Source organism: Drosophila arizonae, chromosome X (assembly GCF_054131065.1).
Source record: "Drosophila arizonae isolate 15081-1271.41 chromosome X, UAZ_ARI_1.0, whole genome shotgun sequence".
In the NCBI taxonomy this organism is placed as follows: Eukaryota; Metazoa; Arthropoda; class Insecta; order Diptera; family Drosophilidae; genus Drosophila; species Drosophila arizonae.
The window spans coordinates 8,871,597-8,891,074 of NC_142927.1; the positions used below are offsets into that span (position 1 = coordinate 8,871,597).

General features: G+C 40.9%; 1 protein-coding gene across 1 annotated transcript in view; it reads right to left on the reverse strand.

Moving 5' to 3' along the window:
• Nucleotides 1-5,651: 5,651 nt before the first annotated feature.
• LOC108618541 (uncharacterized) overlaps nucleotides 5,652-19,478 on the reverse strand; it is a 40,837-nt gene continuing 27,010 nt past the window's right edge. The window contains exons 2-3 of the mRNA XM_018014601.2: nucleotides 6,035-9,861; nucleotides 5,652-5,982 (exon numbers count right to left, since the gene is read on the reverse strand). Of these exons, the coding sequence (XP_017870090.2) occupies nucleotides 5,858-5,982; nucleotides 6,035-9,404 (3,495 nt within the window). The 5' untranslated portion in view covers nucleotides 9,405-9,861 and the 3' untranslated portion in view covers nucleotides 5,652-5,857. The remainder of the gene's footprint in view (nucleotides 5,983-6,034; nucleotides 9,862-19,478) is intronic.

Below are 19,478 nucleotides of genomic sequence, written 5' to 3' on the forward strand. Positions count from 1 at the left end.
GGCGCTTTGCCGCATTTCCGCACCTATGCAGCAATGCACAACAATAAATACAGCAATACAGAATACACACACACACACATGTACACACACATACACTCACATATATCTGTTAAGCGGCTGCCCTGCGTTTTGCTCTTGCCTTTCGCCTTTGCCCTTGCTTTGGCAAATGTTTTGTGAATTTTGTAGCCGCGTTTTTGAAATGCATTTGCGACATTTGACAGCTCCGACTGACCATTTATTTGAATGTGTGCGTGTGTGTGTGTGTGTGCATTCCAGTGTTGCATGTTTATTTTTGGACGAAGCTGCCTGCTATTCATTCACGTGGCGCCCCATCAAACTTCTCCTCGGCTGCTGCAGAGTCGTAAATAAATTTGCATTTTTGTCAATTTTGATGGCGTCTACACACACACGCACACACTCGCACACTCACACGCACAGCGAACGTATGCAAAGTTTATTCATTTACATATGTGCGTGCATGCTTTTATGTTTGCACAATCGGAACATTGGCGCTGCGACAGTAAATCTGTCAGGGATCTAATGCAAATCTCGTATGCAACCCTGTGGAGGGGATTAGTGTTCGAGAAAACAAATGAAAACCAAGAATTATTGATGGGGGCTTTCGAGGCAAGAACCAAACAAATACAAAAAGCCAATTGCGATAGCTATTTGCAATAGCTTAACTTTTCTGAGAGATTCAAAGAGAAAGAACGGCAGAGAAAGAGAGAGTGATAGAAGGAGAGAGGTAGAAAGAAAGAGCGAAAGAGAAAGGGATAGAAAATGAAAGAGAGAAAGAGAGAGATGAAGAGCCAAAGGTGCATACCTTAGAAGGGAATCAACAATCCAGCTAAGACAAGATAAATATGTGAATGACTGAGATGCAAAGAAGAGAGTGATTAAAAGGAATGAGAGGCACAGCTGATAAAGAATATGAAACTTAGAGATCATATATACGACAGAAGAGTAGAGATAGAAAACGAGAGATGATGATGAGAGTGATAAAGAAGGAAAAGGGAAAGAAAAGGAAGAGGAAGAACAAAAGAGAGAGATGAAAGTAGGAAATGAATGAAATAGTGAAAAAGAGGCAGATAGGGATGAGATAAAAGAGAGAATATGTACAAAGCCGAAGGAAACCAAATAGACAAAAAAAAAAAAATTGCGAAGGAAACGAGAGGGAAGAGGAAGAGGGAGAGGGAACGAAAAATATAGAGCGACAGAATGAGAAGAGAGCGAGAAAGCTGAGAGAGAAGAACAGACGAGAACAGGAATAAAAGGGATAGAAAGAACGGAAGAATAAAAAAACTTCTCTCGATTTGACAATTGAAATTAAAGAACTAAAAGAACGAGAAGAATTCAAGGAAGAGGCAAGCAGAAAATGATACTTGTTGAATAAAGAAAAATTGCAAGAAAGAGAGAGAGAGAGAGAGAGAGACAGAGAAAGAGAGAGGGAAAGAGAAAGAGAGGGAGTGACCGAGACCACGAGTAGAGAGGAGTTGGATCGCTTTCCCTCTCCCTCTCAAACAGAAAAAAAAAAGTTTTGTCCCATGTGGAGGCATCGCAGCGCATCGCATCGTTCGCGGTGCTGTCAACTGCGCCTGTTCCATATGCTGCATTTCATGTACGTACCTCTCATTGCACCGAGTCGCCTCCTCTCACTCACTACTCCACGCTCTCTATCTCTCTCTCTCGCTCTGCCTCCTGCTTGCAATGCCATCGATGCGGCTATCGGCAGTTGCGCCTCTGTCGAAATAGGGAATCAACTGCAAACGGGAAACAGAGGCTGTTGGGCTTTTGGGGCGAGGAGTGTGTGGCGTGTGGAGAGGGGTACTGGCTGGGGATCTAGGTGCTGTCTGTAAATGTTGACGTTGCTGTTGCTGTTGTTGTTGTTGTTGCAATAGTTGCAAAGTGCTGACTGCGTTTTCGGCCATCATTTTCGTTGACATTTTTGCGGCTGTGAATTTTGCATTGTTATTGTTGCTGTTGCTGTTGCTGTTAGCCCTAAACACTATTATCGCTGCGGTTTGTGTGTGTGTGTGTTTGTATATGGGTGTGTGTGTGTGTGTTGGTATGTGTGTACTGTGTATTCATGTGGTCATCTTTCTCTTTATTGTTGCTACCAAAAATTAATTTGCATAATGATACACACACACACACGCTCAAATTAAAAAGTTCAAATACACACACACCCATCACACACACCATCACACACACATCAACACACACGCTCAACATTTGCAAAGCATTTTCTGGGCCGCGGGGGAGCGCATTGTTGGCATATTTGTGCAATTGCCGACGAACAGCAACAATTGCACAGCAATTGCATTTGTAATCAAATTTGCCTCACAGAAATTAAAGTAAATACAAAAAAATAAAGAAATAAAATAAAACATTCAACAATTGGAAAATGATTAAATTAATTAATGATTAACTGCATTCGATATTACTTTAATTGAAACTACAAAAATCATTCAAATATTTTAATTAATATAGCAACAGTTGATGATGATGATGATAATGACGAAACATAGACGGAAAAGCTTTCGGCAAGCTGAAACTAACCAAAATATCCTCTTAAATATAGAAAATGATCTACCATGCAATTGCTATTATAGCTAAGCTAGAGTAGCTGAAGATCAAATCTGCAGATGATAGAGACGAATTGGTCTTGAACGATTTTTATATATAATAATAATAATAATAATTCTGATTATATTATAAATAAATTTTGATAAATAAATAAAATACATTTACTTAATATTTATTTACTTATTATACAATAAATTGAAGACTAACTAAGAATTAAGTTCTGGCTTAATTTTTTGGATTTATATGCTTATTTGTATTATATGGAATATATTGAAATTAAGGATAGACTTTTTCCAAGGCCTGCTAAGCTGATCAAGTTAACTTAAAATATAAAAAACTTGAAATATGAAGTTCAGATATTTAAACTGAACTTTATAATCATTATAAATATATTAAATATGTACATCAGTAGCCCTAGATCTTCTACCCCTTGAATTACTCCTATATAAAGTGAATTATTTTAATTCTTCCATATTCTTCACTTTCTTCTAGATATTCTGGCCTTTGAGCTACTCTCACAATTATTTTAAATCTTCCATTCTTTTCTCTTTTGTCTTCTTAATTCCTCTCTAATTTTGGTCTTTTCCACTGCTCTTCATTTCATATTATATTCGTGAAGCGGCATATGTTAATCATCAAGTTCAAAATCTGACACTGAAAATCTGATTTTGCTTTTAATCAAGAATATAATGAAGTAACCTCATCTATCTTTCTAGCTCTACTTTTTTATACTTAACATAATTTTCTTAAATAATCTTTAATGACTTCAAAATGCTTGAAGTTTCTTGCATCTTTATTGATTTTTGTGGGATTTGCATGGCTCTTCCAGTTTTGTTTTTCCGCTGATTTTACTCCATTTTCGTTTTTTTTTTTTTTGGTAATTTTTATTTCTGTTAGACCAACAAATTTTATGATAGTTGCAACACAATTTGCCAAGTTATTTCAATTAAAATGGGGCCACAGCCAACACAGAGAGGGGTGTTAACCAGCAGAAGTGGAGCGGGTGCGGGTAGCTGCTGCTGGGCGTGGCAGCTGAGCAAGTGTAGTAAAATGTTCATAAAATTTTTCATAAGTTTTCGTTCCGGTTGCGCTTGAGAATGTTGTAAATATTTTTGCAGCATGGCTCTCTATGTGGTCATTGTAGTAGCACAATATTCCAGCAAACACACACACTTACACATATATATACACAAGTATATATATATATATATCATATGGCAAGAGAATTTCTTGCTGCCATTTTCGTTGCCTCGCTCGCATTTTGCTTTGGCATAAGCATAATTATTTGTAATGCGGTCTGCAAATATTTTCCAGAAAACAGAGGAATCCCAACAATAGATCTAGTGCTCAACTAACCCTAACCCCAAACCGAACCCATATATGCCACCATCCAGTGCGAGGCAACCCTCGATTTGGCAATTCCACAAGAATTTGTTTGGTTGCAAATATTTTTAGTTTTTCTCTAGGTTATTTAACTTGAAATTGATTTCAATTTAAGTATTTTGCTAAAGGCCTTGAAACTTAAGACGATTTCTATGAATTAATGAAATCACATTGAAACTGAATCCGCTAATTTCTCACTTATATATAAAATGATTATAGCTCTTAAGACTGCTGAAATGCGCTGTGAGCACAAAACTGAAGAAGAAACTTTTGGTTGAGTCTAATACGAATCATGTGATTTATAATCGATTCGGGATGTGTTTATTCTAAAAAATAATTGTGTATTTTCACTATACAGAATTATTATGGAAAAATCTTAAAAAGCTTGCATATAAATACATGCATATGATGTGTGAAGACATGATGTATAGAAATATTTCAGTGCGCCTTAAATTATGCAACAAAATTTATGTCACTGGAATGAAAAAAGAATTTGCATATTAGTAGAGCTAATTTACAGACATGTATATATCTAAAAATATATATCATAAATATAGACCACAATTTTATTTTATTTTATTTTATTTTTAATTTTTTATTTATTTATTTAAAAAAATATATGTATTTGGTACATATAAAAAATATCAAACCTTAACAATAGTTCTGCTTAGTTTAGTTGTAATTTAATTTTCGGTAGCAACTGTCTTAAATTTATATAAAAACAAAATTCCATTCATTAATGGAATTTAAAAAAAAAAAAAAAAAAAAAAAAAAAAAAATCATTCAAATTCTATTCAATATTGTATAAGCTCAGTATCTAGAATAAAAGTATAATTTAAATAAATATTAAAAAAAAAAAAGAAAATTTATTGAAAATATATAAAACAGTCTTTATTTATTTTTTAAACAAATTTATATTTGTTATATATAAAAAAAAAATATATCAAACCTTAACAATAGTTCTGCTTAGTTTATTTGTAATTTAATTTTCGGTAGCAACTGTCTTAAATTTATATAAAAACAAACTGAATGAATGTTATAAAATACAAAAATTAAATAAAAAAAAAAAAAAAAAAAAATTCAAACTCTATTCAATTTTGTATAAACTCAGTAACTAGAATACAAGTATAGTGTACATATTTAAAAAATAAAATTAATTGAAAATATATAAAACAGTCATTATTTATTTATTAAACAAATTTATATTTGTCATATATCAAAAAAATATCAAACCTTAACAATAGTTCAGCTTAGTTTAGTTTTAATTTAATTTTTGGTAGAAACTGTCTTACATTTATACAAAAACAAATAAGTGAATGTTATAAAATAAAAATTAAAAAAAATTATTTTAAAAAAATCATTAAAATTCTATTGAGTTTTGTATAAGCTCAGTATCTAGAATACAATAATAATTTAAATACATATTTAAAAACTAAATTTATTGAAAATATATAAAACAGTATAAAATTTCAAAGTCTTAAAATTCTCTAAGAAAAAATTAAAAAAAAAAAAAATTAAAATAAAAATAAAAAATGGAAAACAGTTGTTTATAAATTCTAGTGATTATAGCAAATATTATTAAAGTTATTTAAAGCTCAAGAATAATTTAAAAATAAATTAAATATTTAAAAATTACTGAAGTTAGAAAAACAGACATTAATTAAAATTAAAATTAAATTAAATTAAATTAAAAAAGAAAAACAAAATTTTGTTTTGTAATTTTAGCAGGTAGTGGAATGTAGTAATCATAAGATCATAAGGTTTTAGGCTAAGCCTGAAGCTGCTTTCACATTACATTATTATTATATAGTTTCTATTTTGATTTTATTTTGGTTTGTGTTTTACATCAGTTTTGATATCATCAGTTTGTGTTTCTTGTTCATCATCATCACTTCTTCTTCTTGATGCAGCGCTCACGATATTCGTCTAGGGAAATTTTCTTCTTGGGGCAATTGGGAGTCGTCAGCTCGTGCGGCTTACTCGCTTTGGCAGTGGCAACGGCAGCAGCTGTAACTGTGGCGACAGTGAGTGGAATGGGCTGCGCTGACTGATTGGGTCTACTCACCTGGCGGCGTCGTGGGCAGATAGCGTCTGTAGCACTCCATGGGCTCCACCAGGTACTTGATCTGTTGCGTGGTGCGCGGTGGTGTGGCAGTGGCGTTGCTGGAAGCGGCAAGGGCGGGCAATTCGCTCTCGATGAAGTACTCCTGCTTGAGGGTGAGCTCAACATCGCACAGCTTCTGCTGCACCCGCAGATTGGCGTTGACCAGGGCCTGATGCTTCTGTTCGACGATGCACTTGGTGGGCAGCTCGAAGTGGCAGCTCTGCCAAATGTAACGCCATTCGAGCAGCTCGCACCGCTCGTAGTACGTGTTGGCCAGCTGCGACAGCGGATAGACGCGTGGATTGCTGTCAGTGCGCAAGACCAACGTGAGCTCGCTGCTCGGCTGCCACTTGACGACGCTCTGGATCTGTGCCACACGATGGCCGTGCTCCAAGCGAACGCGCACGAAGCAGCCCCTGACCAGCCACTGGAAGTCCGGCAGCTCCGACAGCAGCTGCAGAGTGCGCCGCGGGAGGAACAGTTTGCGCAGATTGCTCGGATCGTCCAGGAAGCTGTTAAAGCCGCCATTCTCGGCCAGCTGAGGCGGTCCTGTCCATCCAGCATGCACCATTGCCAGCGGTGGCATCGATAGTTTCGACTGTGGGAGCTGTAGATGCTCGGAGTGCTGCTTATGCTCCTGCTGGCGATGTTGGTGATGCTGTTGCTGTAGTAGCTGATGCTGCAGTTGCTGTTGCTGCAGTTGCTGTTGCTGCAGTTGCTGTTGCTGCAGTTGCTTCTGCTGCTGGTGTTGTAGCTGCAGTTGCTGTTGCTGTAGCTGCAATTGCTGCTGCTGCTCCTGCTCCCTCTGAAGTTTCAGCTGCTGCTCCTGCTCCCGCTGCAGTTTCTGCTGTTGCTCCTGCTCCCGCTGCAGTTTCAGCTGCTGCTCCTGCTCCCGCTGCAGTTTCTGCTGTTGCTCCTGCTCCCGCTGCAGTTTCAGCTGTTGCTCCTGCTCCCGCTGCAGTTTCAGCTGCTGCTCCTGCTCCCGCTGCAGTTTCTGCTGTTGCTCCTGCTCCCGCTGCAGTTTCTGCTGTTGCTCCTGCTCCCGCTGCAGTTTCAGCTGTATCTGCAGCTGCAGCTTCTGATCCTGTTCCCGCTGCAGTTTCAGCTGCTGCTCCTGCTCCCGCTGCAGTTTCAGCTGTTGCTCCTGCTTCCGCTGCAGTTTCAGCTGCTGCTCCTGCTCCCGCTGCAGTTTCAGCTGCTGCTCCTGCTCCCGATGCAGTTTCAGCTGTTGCTCCTGCTCCCGTTGCAGTTTCAGCTGCTGCTCCTGCTTCCGCTGCAGTTTCAGCTGCTGCTCCTGCTCCCGCTGCAGTTTCAGCTGTTGCTCCTGCTCCCGCTGCAGTTTCAGCTGCTGCTCCTGCTCCCGCTGCAGTTTCTGCTGTTGCTCCTGCTCCCGCTGCAGTTTCTGCTGTTGCTCCTGCTCCCGCTGCAGTTTCAGCTGTATCTGCAGCTGCAGCTTCTGATCCTGTTCCCGCTGCAGTTTCAGCTGCTGCTCCTGCTCCCGCTGCAGTTTCAGCTGTTGCTCCTGCTTCCGCTGCAGTTTCAGCTGCTGCTCCTGCTCCCGCTGCAGTTTCAGCTGCTGCTCCTGCTCCCGCTGCAGTTTCAGCTGTTGCTCCTGCTTCCGCTGCAGTTTCAGCTGCTGCTCCTGCTCCCGCTGCAGTTTCAGCTGCTGCTCCTGCTCCCGCTGCAGTTTCAGCTGCTGCTCCTGCTTTCGCTGCAGTTTCAGCTGCTGCTCCTGCTTCCGCTGCAGTTTCAGCTGCTGATCCTGTTCCCGTTGCAGTTTCAGCTGCTGCTCCTGCTCCCGCTGCAGTTTCAGCTGTTGCTCCTGCTCCCGTTGCAGTTTCAGCTGCTGCTCCTGCTCCAGCTGCAGTTTCAGCTGTATCTGCAGCTGTAGCTGCTGATCCTGTTCCCGCTGCAGTTTCAGCTGCTGCTCCTGCTCCCGCTGCAGTTTCAGCTGTTGCTCCTGCTCCCGCTGCAGTTTCAGCTGCTGCTCCTGCTCCCGCTGCAGTTTCAGCTGCTGCTCCTGCTTTCGCTGCAGTTTCAGCTGCTGCTCCTGCTTCCGCTGCAGTTTCAGCTGCTGATCCTGTTCCCGTTGCAGTTTCAGCTGCTGCTCCTGCTCCCGCTGCAGTTTCAGCTGCTGCTCCTGCTCCCGCTGCAGTTTCAGCTGTTGCTCCTGCTCCCGCTGCAGTTTCAGCTGCTGCTCCTGCTCCCGTTGCAGTTTCAGCTGCTGCTCCTGCTCCAGCTGCAGTTTCAGCTGTATCTGCAGCTGCAGCTGCTGATCCTGTTCCCGCTGCAGTTTCAGCTGCTGCTCCTGCTCCCGCTGCAGTTTCAACTGTATCTGCAGCTGAAGCTGCTGCTCCCGATGCTCCCGCTGCTGATCCCGCAGATGCTGCTTCTGCTGCTTCTCCCGCTGCTGCTGCTTCTGCTGCTGCTCCCGCAGCTGCTGCTTCTGCTGCTGTCGCTGCAGCTTCTGCTGCTGTCGCTGCTGCTTCTGCTGCTGTCGCTGCTGCTGTTTCTGCAACTGTCGCTGCTGCTTCAGCTGCTGTCGCTGCTGTTTCTGCTGCTGTCGCTTGTGCTCCCGCTGCTGCTGCTTCTGCTGCTTTTGCTTCTGTCGCTGCTGTTCTTGCTGCTCCTGCTCCCGCTGCAATTGCTGCTGTAGTTGCTGTTGCTGCTTTTGCTCCCGCAGCAACTGCTGCTCCTGTTCTCGCAGTTGCTGATGTAGTTGCTGCTGCTGCAGTTGCTGCTGTAGTTGCTGTTGCTGCTCCCGCTGCAACTGCTGCTCCTGCTCCCGCAGCAGCTGCTGTTCATGCTCCCATAGCTGTTGCATCTGCTGGCGTTGCTGATCCTGCTCCCACTGCAACTGCTGCTCATGCTCCCGTAGCTGCTGCTCCTGCTGGCGCTGCTGTTCCTGCTCCCACTGCAGCTGCTGCTGCTGTAGCATCTGCTGGTGCTCCTGCTCCCCCAGCAACTGCTGCTCATGTTCCCGTAGTTGCTGTAGTTGCTGTTGTTGCAGCAGCTGCTGCTGCTCTTGTTCCCGCTGCAACTGCTGCTCCTGTTCCCGAAGCAGCTGCTCCTGCTCCCACTGCAGTTGCTGCTGTAGCTGCTTTTGCTGCAGCATCTGCTGCTGCTCCTGCTCCCGCAGCTGCTGCTCCTGCTGGCGCTGCCGTTCCTGCTCCCACTGTAGGTGCTGTTGCTGCAGCTGCTGTTCCTGCTCCCGCTGCAATTGCTGCTGTAGCTGCTGTTGCTCCAGCTCCTGCTGCTGCTGCTGCAGCTGCTCCTGCTGCCACTTGTTGCACATGCGTTTGCGCCATTTGTAGTCCACGCATTTCGCCATTCTCCACCGAGCTCCACAATGATCCACAAGCTTATAGCAGACGACTTGTTCGCTGCACCGCTATCTGATCTCTGAGGGGCCTCTCACGCCTCAAGCTCGAGCTGGAGCTGGATAATTTGAGCAACTTTATCCCCGTCTCTCTCACTCACTCCCTCTATCTCTCTCCCTCTTTCCCGTTTTGTCGCTCTCAGAGCCAACTTCAAATTGCAATGATTATTATTGATTGTTTTTATTATTTACTTGATATTATTTTTGTTATTGACCATCAGGCGGTCGGGCGCCAAGCTCTCAGCTGAGCTGAATTTGTTTGCATATAGAGTTCGCTGTACACAAATTATATCTATTCCAGATATACGCACGGCAACAGCATTCACTTTACATAAATATTTATCACAATTCTGAAAGTTATGCAAATATCCTGTATATGCAATTGTCGGCGCAGCTCCGAGTTCTTAGCCTAAAAGAATTATCAAGAAAAGATAGATTAGAAGCTTTAGCTGGAGAAAAGCAGAGAATAAATTGATTGGGAATTTATAAATATGTATGTAAATATGTGTGTATTAGGATGATCTATAAGAAGGAGTGCAATGAGGGAGGTAGATGAAGGAGGTAGATGAAGGAGGTAGATGTTCTTGGTAGATGAAGAAGACCGCTGAGAGAGGAAATTGATAGAGACTGATAAAATCCGTTTAAAATATATGCTCATATGCAGCTGGCGAGGTATCTTCTAGTCGTGTTTGCTCGCATGTAGGCTGCATTCCTGGCAAGAGTGTATTTGTGCGTATGTATTTGTGTGCATAAAACTGTCACGAATTCGTGTCGGTTTTCTGCGTGTGTGTGTGTGTGTGTGGCAGAGTAATAGGAATAAAGTCAGCGGAAATGCAATTTTTAGGTTGTGAAAGGAAATGAGAAGAATAGGACAAGAGGAAGAGCAGAGGGAGAAAAAGAAGAAACAGAAATTAAGAGGGTCTACGTTCTGTTGCTTAGGAATTATGCGTGTCAAAGTCAGAGCTCTATAAGAAATAACTGAGTGAGCACAGCTATGAGATACCCTACGCAATTTGCAGTGAATACAGTTTAACACAGAAAATGAATACTCTTGTCTCCCTTACTCTTCTTTTCCCAGATGTTGTCTCATCTTCTTTTCCCAATTTTTACCATGTTATCATCTCTTTTTTCTTTCCCTGCTCTCCTCTACTTTTCTCTTCTCTGTCCTTACCATTATCATTCTCAATATGATTCTCAATTATTTGTCTTTACTTCTCTCCTGATATATCTGCCTGATTACAGGGTATACTGTGCAGCGAAGAAAGATAAAGTCGTGGGGGCTGTAGGCAGAAGACGCTGTTCCGCATAGACCATAGGCATCGGCTAGGGGGGAGAGAAGCACGCCCATGTGTTGCTGACGTCGGCGTGAGTGTGCATGTGTGTGTGTGTAGCTCTTGAGGTTTTAGTTTTTGGCAACGCATTCAGCCAAGTCAGAGGCGGATAGGGAGAAGCAGCGCGCGGGGAGGGAGCGTTGTAAGGCAGCTGCAATGCCGACGTCTGCCGCAAAACACAGTAAAACGCGCGCATATTTATAACGAAATGCTCAATTTAAATTCCCATCAATCTTGGTAGATGCCACACACACACACACACACACACACACACACACACACACACACACGCATACATACACTGCGCGTCATCAGGTTAGCGCCCCCCTTTACACTCAACCTCAAAGCTAAATAAAATCTAAACTATCAGAGCTCCATCTTTGAAATTTTTTTACATTATACTCCATTTATTTATCTTTAAAATACAAAAAGAATGGCTACTGTAACAATAGGGATTATTTTTATACCCTGAACCCATTGAAAATGGGAAATCAGGGTATAATGGTTTTGTTGAAATGTATGTAACAGGCAGAAGGAGGCGTGGCAGACCCCACAAAGTATATATATTCTTGATCAGGGTGACGAGCTGAGTTGATTTGGCCCTGTCCGTCTGTCTGTCTGTCCGTCTGTCCGTCTGTCCGTCTGTCCGTCTGTCCGTCTGTCCGTCTGTCCGTCTGTCCGTATGTTTGAACGCGTCGATTTCCGAAGATATAAGAGCTAGAGACTTCAAATTTTTTGTAAAATGTTCGTAATTACAGCGCGGATATCGAGTTTATCATTAAAATTCGATAACTCATCCCGATCTTTTTTTATCGATGAAAAACCTTATCGAAAACCAGTTATAAAATTATATCTTCTACACCTTTATTGCTAGAGTCTCCAAATTTTTTATATATGCTTATATGCAATTTATACAATTTCGGTTTTTGTTAAAATTTACCCCCCACCTCTAATTTTACCCCCTCACCCTCACTTTTGTAAAACGCGTATTTCAAATACTAGAGACTTGTGCTTTGGCAATTACATGCATATTCATGTTATAATCATAATCTGAAAGTTTCATGAAGATCGTACGTCCACAAAAGAAGTTGTTAAACAATTAAGTTCTCATAGTAAGCGCACACTGCAGCCCATGCGTGTTTATGCGTGGGTGCTTGTGTGTGTATGTGTTTGTGTATGTGTGTGTGTTTCTTGTGTAAGCTGAAAGACGCGAAAAATTATTGAAATAGCTAGCACTCCAAGGGTTCAGGGGATCTCGTAGTCGAGCAGTCTCGACTAGAGCTTTCTTACTTGTTTAATATTTTTTTTTGTAAAATGTACAAAAAACATGTAACAAAAATTTGGTCATCAGATTAGCGCCCCCTGCGCTAAATTCAATTTATTTAAGTTAATGACCAAAAATAACACCGTATTTTAAGCTATTATTATTTTTAAGTAATATTAGTAGTGCGTAGTGCCGTTTTTTGTTTGAAACTACTTCAAAAATTCGATTAGGAGTGGAATTATAAAGTTGTTCAATATTATTCAAGGATATGGTTGGCCAAACGTGTTCAGTACCTTCGATTAACTCTGTCTTTGCACTATAATGCTTTCCGGACTCATATACTTCCTGACCAACCATCCCCAGACGTTTCCAATGATATTAAGGTCGAGTGAGTATGGTGGCCACTCCATGAGATCAATTTTTTGGCCCTGAATCCAGGACTTCAGGGATCTGGATTTGGATTTGGAGCATTATCATGCTGGGAAATCTAATGCCGGTTTTCAGACAGGTTATAGAAATGCGGAACAGTAGTTTTAAACACGGTGTTATAGTCCTATGCGTTCATGCGCGATGTAAAAAATTGGAGCTTACAAGCGCTGTAGTAAGATATTGCACCCTACATCAATGCCACACCACCCCCCCCGCCGCAACGGCTTGGAAACCGTTCCAAATTATGTTCTTCTATGCGTAGGTCATGGATATAATAAATTTAGCCATCAGTTCCTTCCAAATTAAATTTTTCTCATCAGAAAAGCCAACATGCTGCCATTGGGTAGACCACGTCATGTTCGCCCGGCCAAAATTAATGCGTATTTCTTTTCTTAGCATATCGACTGGTGTCTTTTTTTATACCCTGAACCCATTGAAAATGGGAAATCAGGGTATAATGGTTTTGTTGAAATGTATGTAACAGGCAGAAGGAGGCGTGGCAGACCCCACAAAGTATATATATTCTTGATCAGGGCGACGAGCTGAGTCGATTTAGCCCTGTCCGTCTGTCTGTCTGTCCGTCTGTCCGTCTGTCCGTCTGTCCGTCTGTCCGTCCGTCCGTCTGTCCGTCTGTCCGTCTGTCCGTATGTTTGAACGCGTCGATTTCCGAAGATATAAGAGCTAGAGACTTGAATTTTTTTTTAAAATGACCGTATATACAGCGCGGACGTCGAGTTTGCTTTTAAAATTCGATAAATCATCCCGTTATGTTTTTATCGAGTAAAAACATTCAAGTTCAAATCAGGTGCCTCTATAGCTATTTGTGAATGATTTTTCTTTTTTCAAATTTCTCAAATATTCAATATAATATGTAGATCATATGCTGAAAGTTTCATTAAATTCCGTTCAGTCAAAAATTAATAAAAAATAATCAAATATTTGGCCAATTAACAAACGCACGTGCAGCAGCTACAACAAAAACATTCGTTGAATCACATCAGCTGTTAGTTTCGTTTAGTTTTGGTAGATGGCGCTGCAGCAGTGAATCTATTTGAGTTTTGCCAGCGCCACCAGCAGGAGTGGGGTGGCCTAGTGTGTTAGGTGCATGACGCTCGATCAAGAAGTCGCGGTTCGAATCCCGATCGGTGCAACACTGATGTTTTTTTTTTTTAATTGTTTCAAAATATTTTTATATTTTCATAAATACGTTTTCTATTTAATTTATATTTTTAAATACACCGAAATTGAAATTTTAACTATACTTTATGTGCGTTTTTAATAGTTTGGTTATTCTAGCAGATTCTTAGAATCACACCAGCAGTTAGTTTCGTTTAGTTTTGGTAGATGGCGCTGCAGCAGTGAATCTATTTGAGTTTTGCCAGCGCCAATAGCAGGAGTGAGGTGGCCTAGTGTGTTAGCAGCGTGACGCTCGACCGAGGAGTCGCGGTTCGAATCCCGATCGATGCAACTGATGTTAATTTTTTTTTAATTATTTCAAAATATTTTTATATTTTATTAAATGAGTTTGGTATTTTATTTATATTTTTAAATACATCGAAATTGAAATTTCAGCCATACTAAATGAGCATTTTTATTTGTTGGGTTCAGGGTAGTATCTAGTCGAGCACTCTCGACTAGAGTTTTCTTACTTGTTTACATTCTGTTTCTTTAGGTAATTAACTTTCCTTATTGCTCTTTGGACCGTTGATAAGCTCGTCTTAACACCGATTTTATCCCTAATCTTGGTGGTCGATTCATGGGAATTCGAAGCTTCCCGAACTAATGCTCTTCTATTTCCTTCTGAAATCGCTTGATTATTGCCGCTTATATAGTTTTTTCCATAGTTTTCCCTATTTGTAAGAAAATTGCCACTTAGTTTTCTGTTTTTTCCTGTTTTTTCAGCAATTTTATGGTTGCATAGTCTAGATTCAAAGTATGCCTCAATCTTTGATTTTCAACCAAAGATAAAACTGTTTCTTTACCCATACTATAAATATATTGAATGCTTTGAGCTCCACAAAAAATTTGGTGAGTGTAATTGCCAAAATAAGCAAGATAATTACAATTGCATTTGGGGGCGCTAATCTGATGACGCAAAATAAGTGCACACATTTTTTGCGAAAATAGAAAAGAATAGAAAATAAAACATAACGGGTTTTCACTCGCGCTTTTTTTTGGTATGAGAGACATCTCATATGATGATAATGAAATAAAAACAAGTAAGAAAGCTCTAGTCGAGACTGCTCGACTACGAGATCCCCTGAACCCTTGGAGCAATAGATATTTCAATAATTTTTCGCGTCTTTCAGCTTACACAAGAAACACGCACACACACACGCACGTACGCACACACAGGCATACATACACACACATACATACACACACACACACACACACACACACACACACACACATACACACATACACACACAAGCATAAACACGCATAGGCGGCAGTGAGCGCTTACTATGAGAACTTAATTGTTTAATAACTTTTTTTATGGACGTACGATCTTCATGAAACTTTTAGATTATGATTATAACATGGATATGCATGTAAATGATAAAGCACAAGTCTCTAGTATTTGAAATACGCTTTTTACAAAAGTGAAGGTGAGGGGGTGAATTTAAGGGTGGGGGGTAAATTTTAACAAAAACCGAAATTGTATAAATTGCATGTAAGCATACATTAAAAATTTGGAGACTCTAGCAATAATGGTGTAGAAGATATAATTTTATAACTAGTTTTCGATAAGGGTTTTTATCGATAAAAAAAGATCGGGATGAGTTATCGAATTTTAATGATAAACTTGATATGCGCGCTGTAATTACGGACATTTTAAAAAAAATTTGAAGTCTCTAGCTCTTATATCTTCTGAAATCGACGCGTTCATACATACGGACAGACGGACAGACGGACGGACGGACAGACGGACAGACAGACGGACAGGGCCAAATCAACTCAGCTCGTCACCCTGATCAAGAATATATATACTTTGTGGGGTCTGCCACGCCTCCTTCTCCCTGTTACATACATTTCAACAAAACCATTATACCCTGATTTCCCATTGAAAATGGGTTCAGGGTATAAAAAAAACCAAGAAGTTGCGTGCAATAGGCAAAGAGAAAAACGTAAAAGAAAATGAGTGTAAGGGGGGGCGCTAACCTGATGACGCGAAGTGTATACCCAACTATGGAGCTATGGAAGCGTTTGGTATTGCCTGCTGTGCGGGCAGAGCTATGCATTCAACCAATTGTAGTTGGCACGCACACACTCACACATATCAAAAGGGGGCGTGGCAAAGGCTTTAAAAGGCATCTCTGCTCCCATTAAATTAAACAAAAAATCGTATGCAATTGGAGCAGAACAGAATTAAAATATCTATAAATCGGAATATATATAAGATAAAAAAAAAATAAAAATAGTTTAAATAAAGTTGAAAATCATATTCCTCAAGTTATTCATTGATTCTCATATTCCGACAGCAACTGTGGAAGATACCCGGAAAATTTAATGAAGAGCGCGAACAGAAATATTTTTCGACTCTACCTATACAAAAATAGCACCGTCTTTGCATATATGTACATACATGAAGAAATAAAGCTAAAACTGAACTACCTAAGCAACCCTAACTAGGCAGATAATAATTCTAAAAACTGTTTGATCTATATGGCTTAATAGATATTGATCTGACAAAATTTTAGGTGATAAGAGATCACAAATTATTATGTAGTTCCAATGCGAATAAGACTCCATAGGGTTTAAATAGCTAAGCAAAGTCCAAACTTCAACTTTAAACTCTGTCCAAAGCCACTCAAAGCAGCTTAGATAAGCCACTTGCGAAATGACAATTTCTCTTAAATAAATATGCATCAGTTAATCAACTATTTCAACTATAGCTACCCGGTAGCTGTAGCTGAAATTGAAAATGAAGTGACATAAAAGAGAAACAACGAAGAACACATGCATTGAGGAGTACCGAGTACACTGAGTTCCAGGCACTTCAGGTGCTCCTCCAGGCACTTCAGATACTTCAGGTGGTGCTCTAGGTACGCCTGGTTCGGCACATTCGTCACACACGTCACAGTTTTCATTACGGACGACGCACACAAGTGCCCCCGGCCTGAGGATGGGGAATTGTGGACGTCGCTTTGATCCGTTGAGTGTTGCAACTGCAACTGCTATGGACAGTGGCGAAAGTTTCATGATAATTGATTGAAAGAGAGAATTGGAAAAATATTGTATTTTCTAGAGGGAGAAAGACAGATGGAGAGAGTGAGAGAGAGAGAGAGAGAGAGAGAGAGAGAAAGGGAGTGAACATAATCCTTAGAGAGAAATCGATGGTGAGAGAGAAACAGTGAGAGAAAGAGTGAGGGTGATAGATAGAAGGGATAGACAGAGAGAAAAAGAGTGAGAGAAGGAAAGAGGGAGAGAACATAATTGTTAAAGAGAGAGAGAGAGAGAAAGAGAGCGAGAGAGAGAGAGAGAGAGATCGATAGGGAGAGAAAACGAGGAGAATGAGTAATTGCATAGAGAGAAGGAGGGAGTTAGTGAGAGAATAAGTCAAGGTAAAAGATAGATATATAGATAGTGAAACAGTGTGAGAAAGAGAGAGGGAGTTAGAGAGAGTCATAGATAGAAAGACATAGAGAGAGACTTAGAGAGAGAAGAATGATATACGTATATAGATAAAGAAAGAAGATGAAACAGAAAGAAGAAAAGAGACGGATGTACTGAATGAGATCTTGAGATAGCAACAGAAAAGGCGTAGAAAATGAGAGAAGAAGAGAGGATCAGGATATAGAATTAGTACGAATGGAAAGTGGATTCAAGCAAAAGGAAACATATTAAATAATATTTGTATATATATATTAGCATATACAAATACAATTTCGGTATACGAGGTCAGTTCAAGACGTATTTAACTATTGCTTAATTGGTTCGATGAACCACTGTGCACGAATCGATGCGCAACTGACACGTGTATGCATCATGTGTACATATGTATACATACATACATATATAAACATATATATAGTTCTCTCTCATTTTCTGTTTCCCCACATTTTTGTTGCTTTGCCTCTGTTTATGGAGCATTTGGTTGTCTGTTTATTTTGCCTTTCGGCGTCGGAAAGTCGCGACACTCTCGAAGTGAACTGTTCAAAGATGTTTATTGATGTTTACTGATATCCGTGAGGTTTGCCCTAAAGCAAATCGTAATGATGAATGATGAAAATGCATGTCTCAAGGCAATGAGCGTGATGATGAGCATTCAAGGCTAATTATGTTATAAGAAGAAAGCGAAGTGGAAATGATAGCAAACTAGGTGAGAGTGAGATATATAAATATATATCTCGAAAGAGATGTGGCTAGAGATGGAGAGAGAGAAGGAGAGGAATAATAGAGAGAATTGTAGAGAAAACTGCAGAGACTGTTTGATAGAGAGGAAGGGTAAGGTAGAGCTAAGAAGGCAGAGTAGAAGCTACAAATAGAGATTGGGAGATCTTTAGAGAATGGAAGTGAAAATCTGATAGGGTGAGAAAAAAGAGTATGATAAATGATGAGCGCGAGAGACAGAGGGCAAATACAATGAATGAAAAGTAATGAATAAATGGAATGCGCAAAGCAAATAGACAGCTAGAGGAAGAGTGAGGAGGAAAGGGAGGGAATGAAACAGAGAACAGAGACAGAGAGACAGAGCAAGATATACACTTGCATGTTTCAAATCTAGATCGAAATATGAACAAAGTTTTTCACTGATAATCTGACACCTATCGCATTTATCGATAACAGAAAAACGATTGACGTGCTGTAAAAAGTCCATTCATATGAAGAGACTCAACGAAATAGAAATCAATAAATATGATTTCAAAACGTGCCATCAATTTGAATATTTATTTCCTATTGATACTAGTTAGTTTCACATAATATCGACATGTGTAGGCCATATCTTGTGAGCAGACAGCGAAAAGCAAAGTAGAGAAGAGACTTTTTGCCATTTCATGAATCATTGCCGATTTCATCAGAGTTCATTTGGCTGCCTTCCCCAGCTGAGTGAGTAAAACTAAAATAGAAATTGAAAGGCAAACAATGGAGCGACATGCAATAAACTGGCTACAGGCCGTGCCGTGCCGTGCCGGGCCGGGCGGGGCGGGGCTAGCTGCCGCGCGGCCAATCGAGCGGGAGATGCGGCAAATGCCTGCACGCTGCTTGATAACTCGGTGGCTGTGTCCTGGCTGGCAGCTTCCTCAAGTGGTTCACAGTTCGCGATGCGGCAGCGTTTTATGCATAAGCAAACATGTCAAGCGCAGCCATGCCTCCCCAGCCCAGCCCAACCCAGCCCACCCCCTCCCAAAACTTCTGGCTGAGCATAATGTTTATCCAGCTGGCGAAAGATGTTTCGCCTGATTTGAGCAGTCTTTAAGTGCGGGGGGCAGCAGCAGGCTGGCTGGCTTAGCTGCGTCGAGTTCATTTCGGGTTAATGCCGAGCAGGATGAGCCGCAGGATGCGTGGCTCCTTACAGATTTCATGTGAGTTATGACCCGCTGCTCTGCACGGCTCCGACTTTGCCACTCCCCCTCTATACGCCTCTCGCGCGCTTCTCTTTCACAATCTGTCTATCTGGTTATCCTTTCAAAGTGGCACGCCCCTTTAGTCTGTGGCAACCAAATTGACAGAAAATTCAATTTGCACATTTTACTGCATTTTATCAAAGCTGCGCTGCAGTCGCCGCCGATGTGGGCAGGTGCACAAGCGCGCAGCGTGGGCGTGGGCGTGGTCTAGCTTAAAGCTGACAGACAACCTGACGTATACGCAATGTATGCAGCTACGTATACTCAACGAAAAACTTTCTTTTCATTTAAATATCCTATATGAAAAGATATGCACAGTGGGTATATTGATATATGTATATCTCCATATATATATATATATATATCCATACATATATACTTACATACATACATACATACATACATACATACATACATACATACATACACA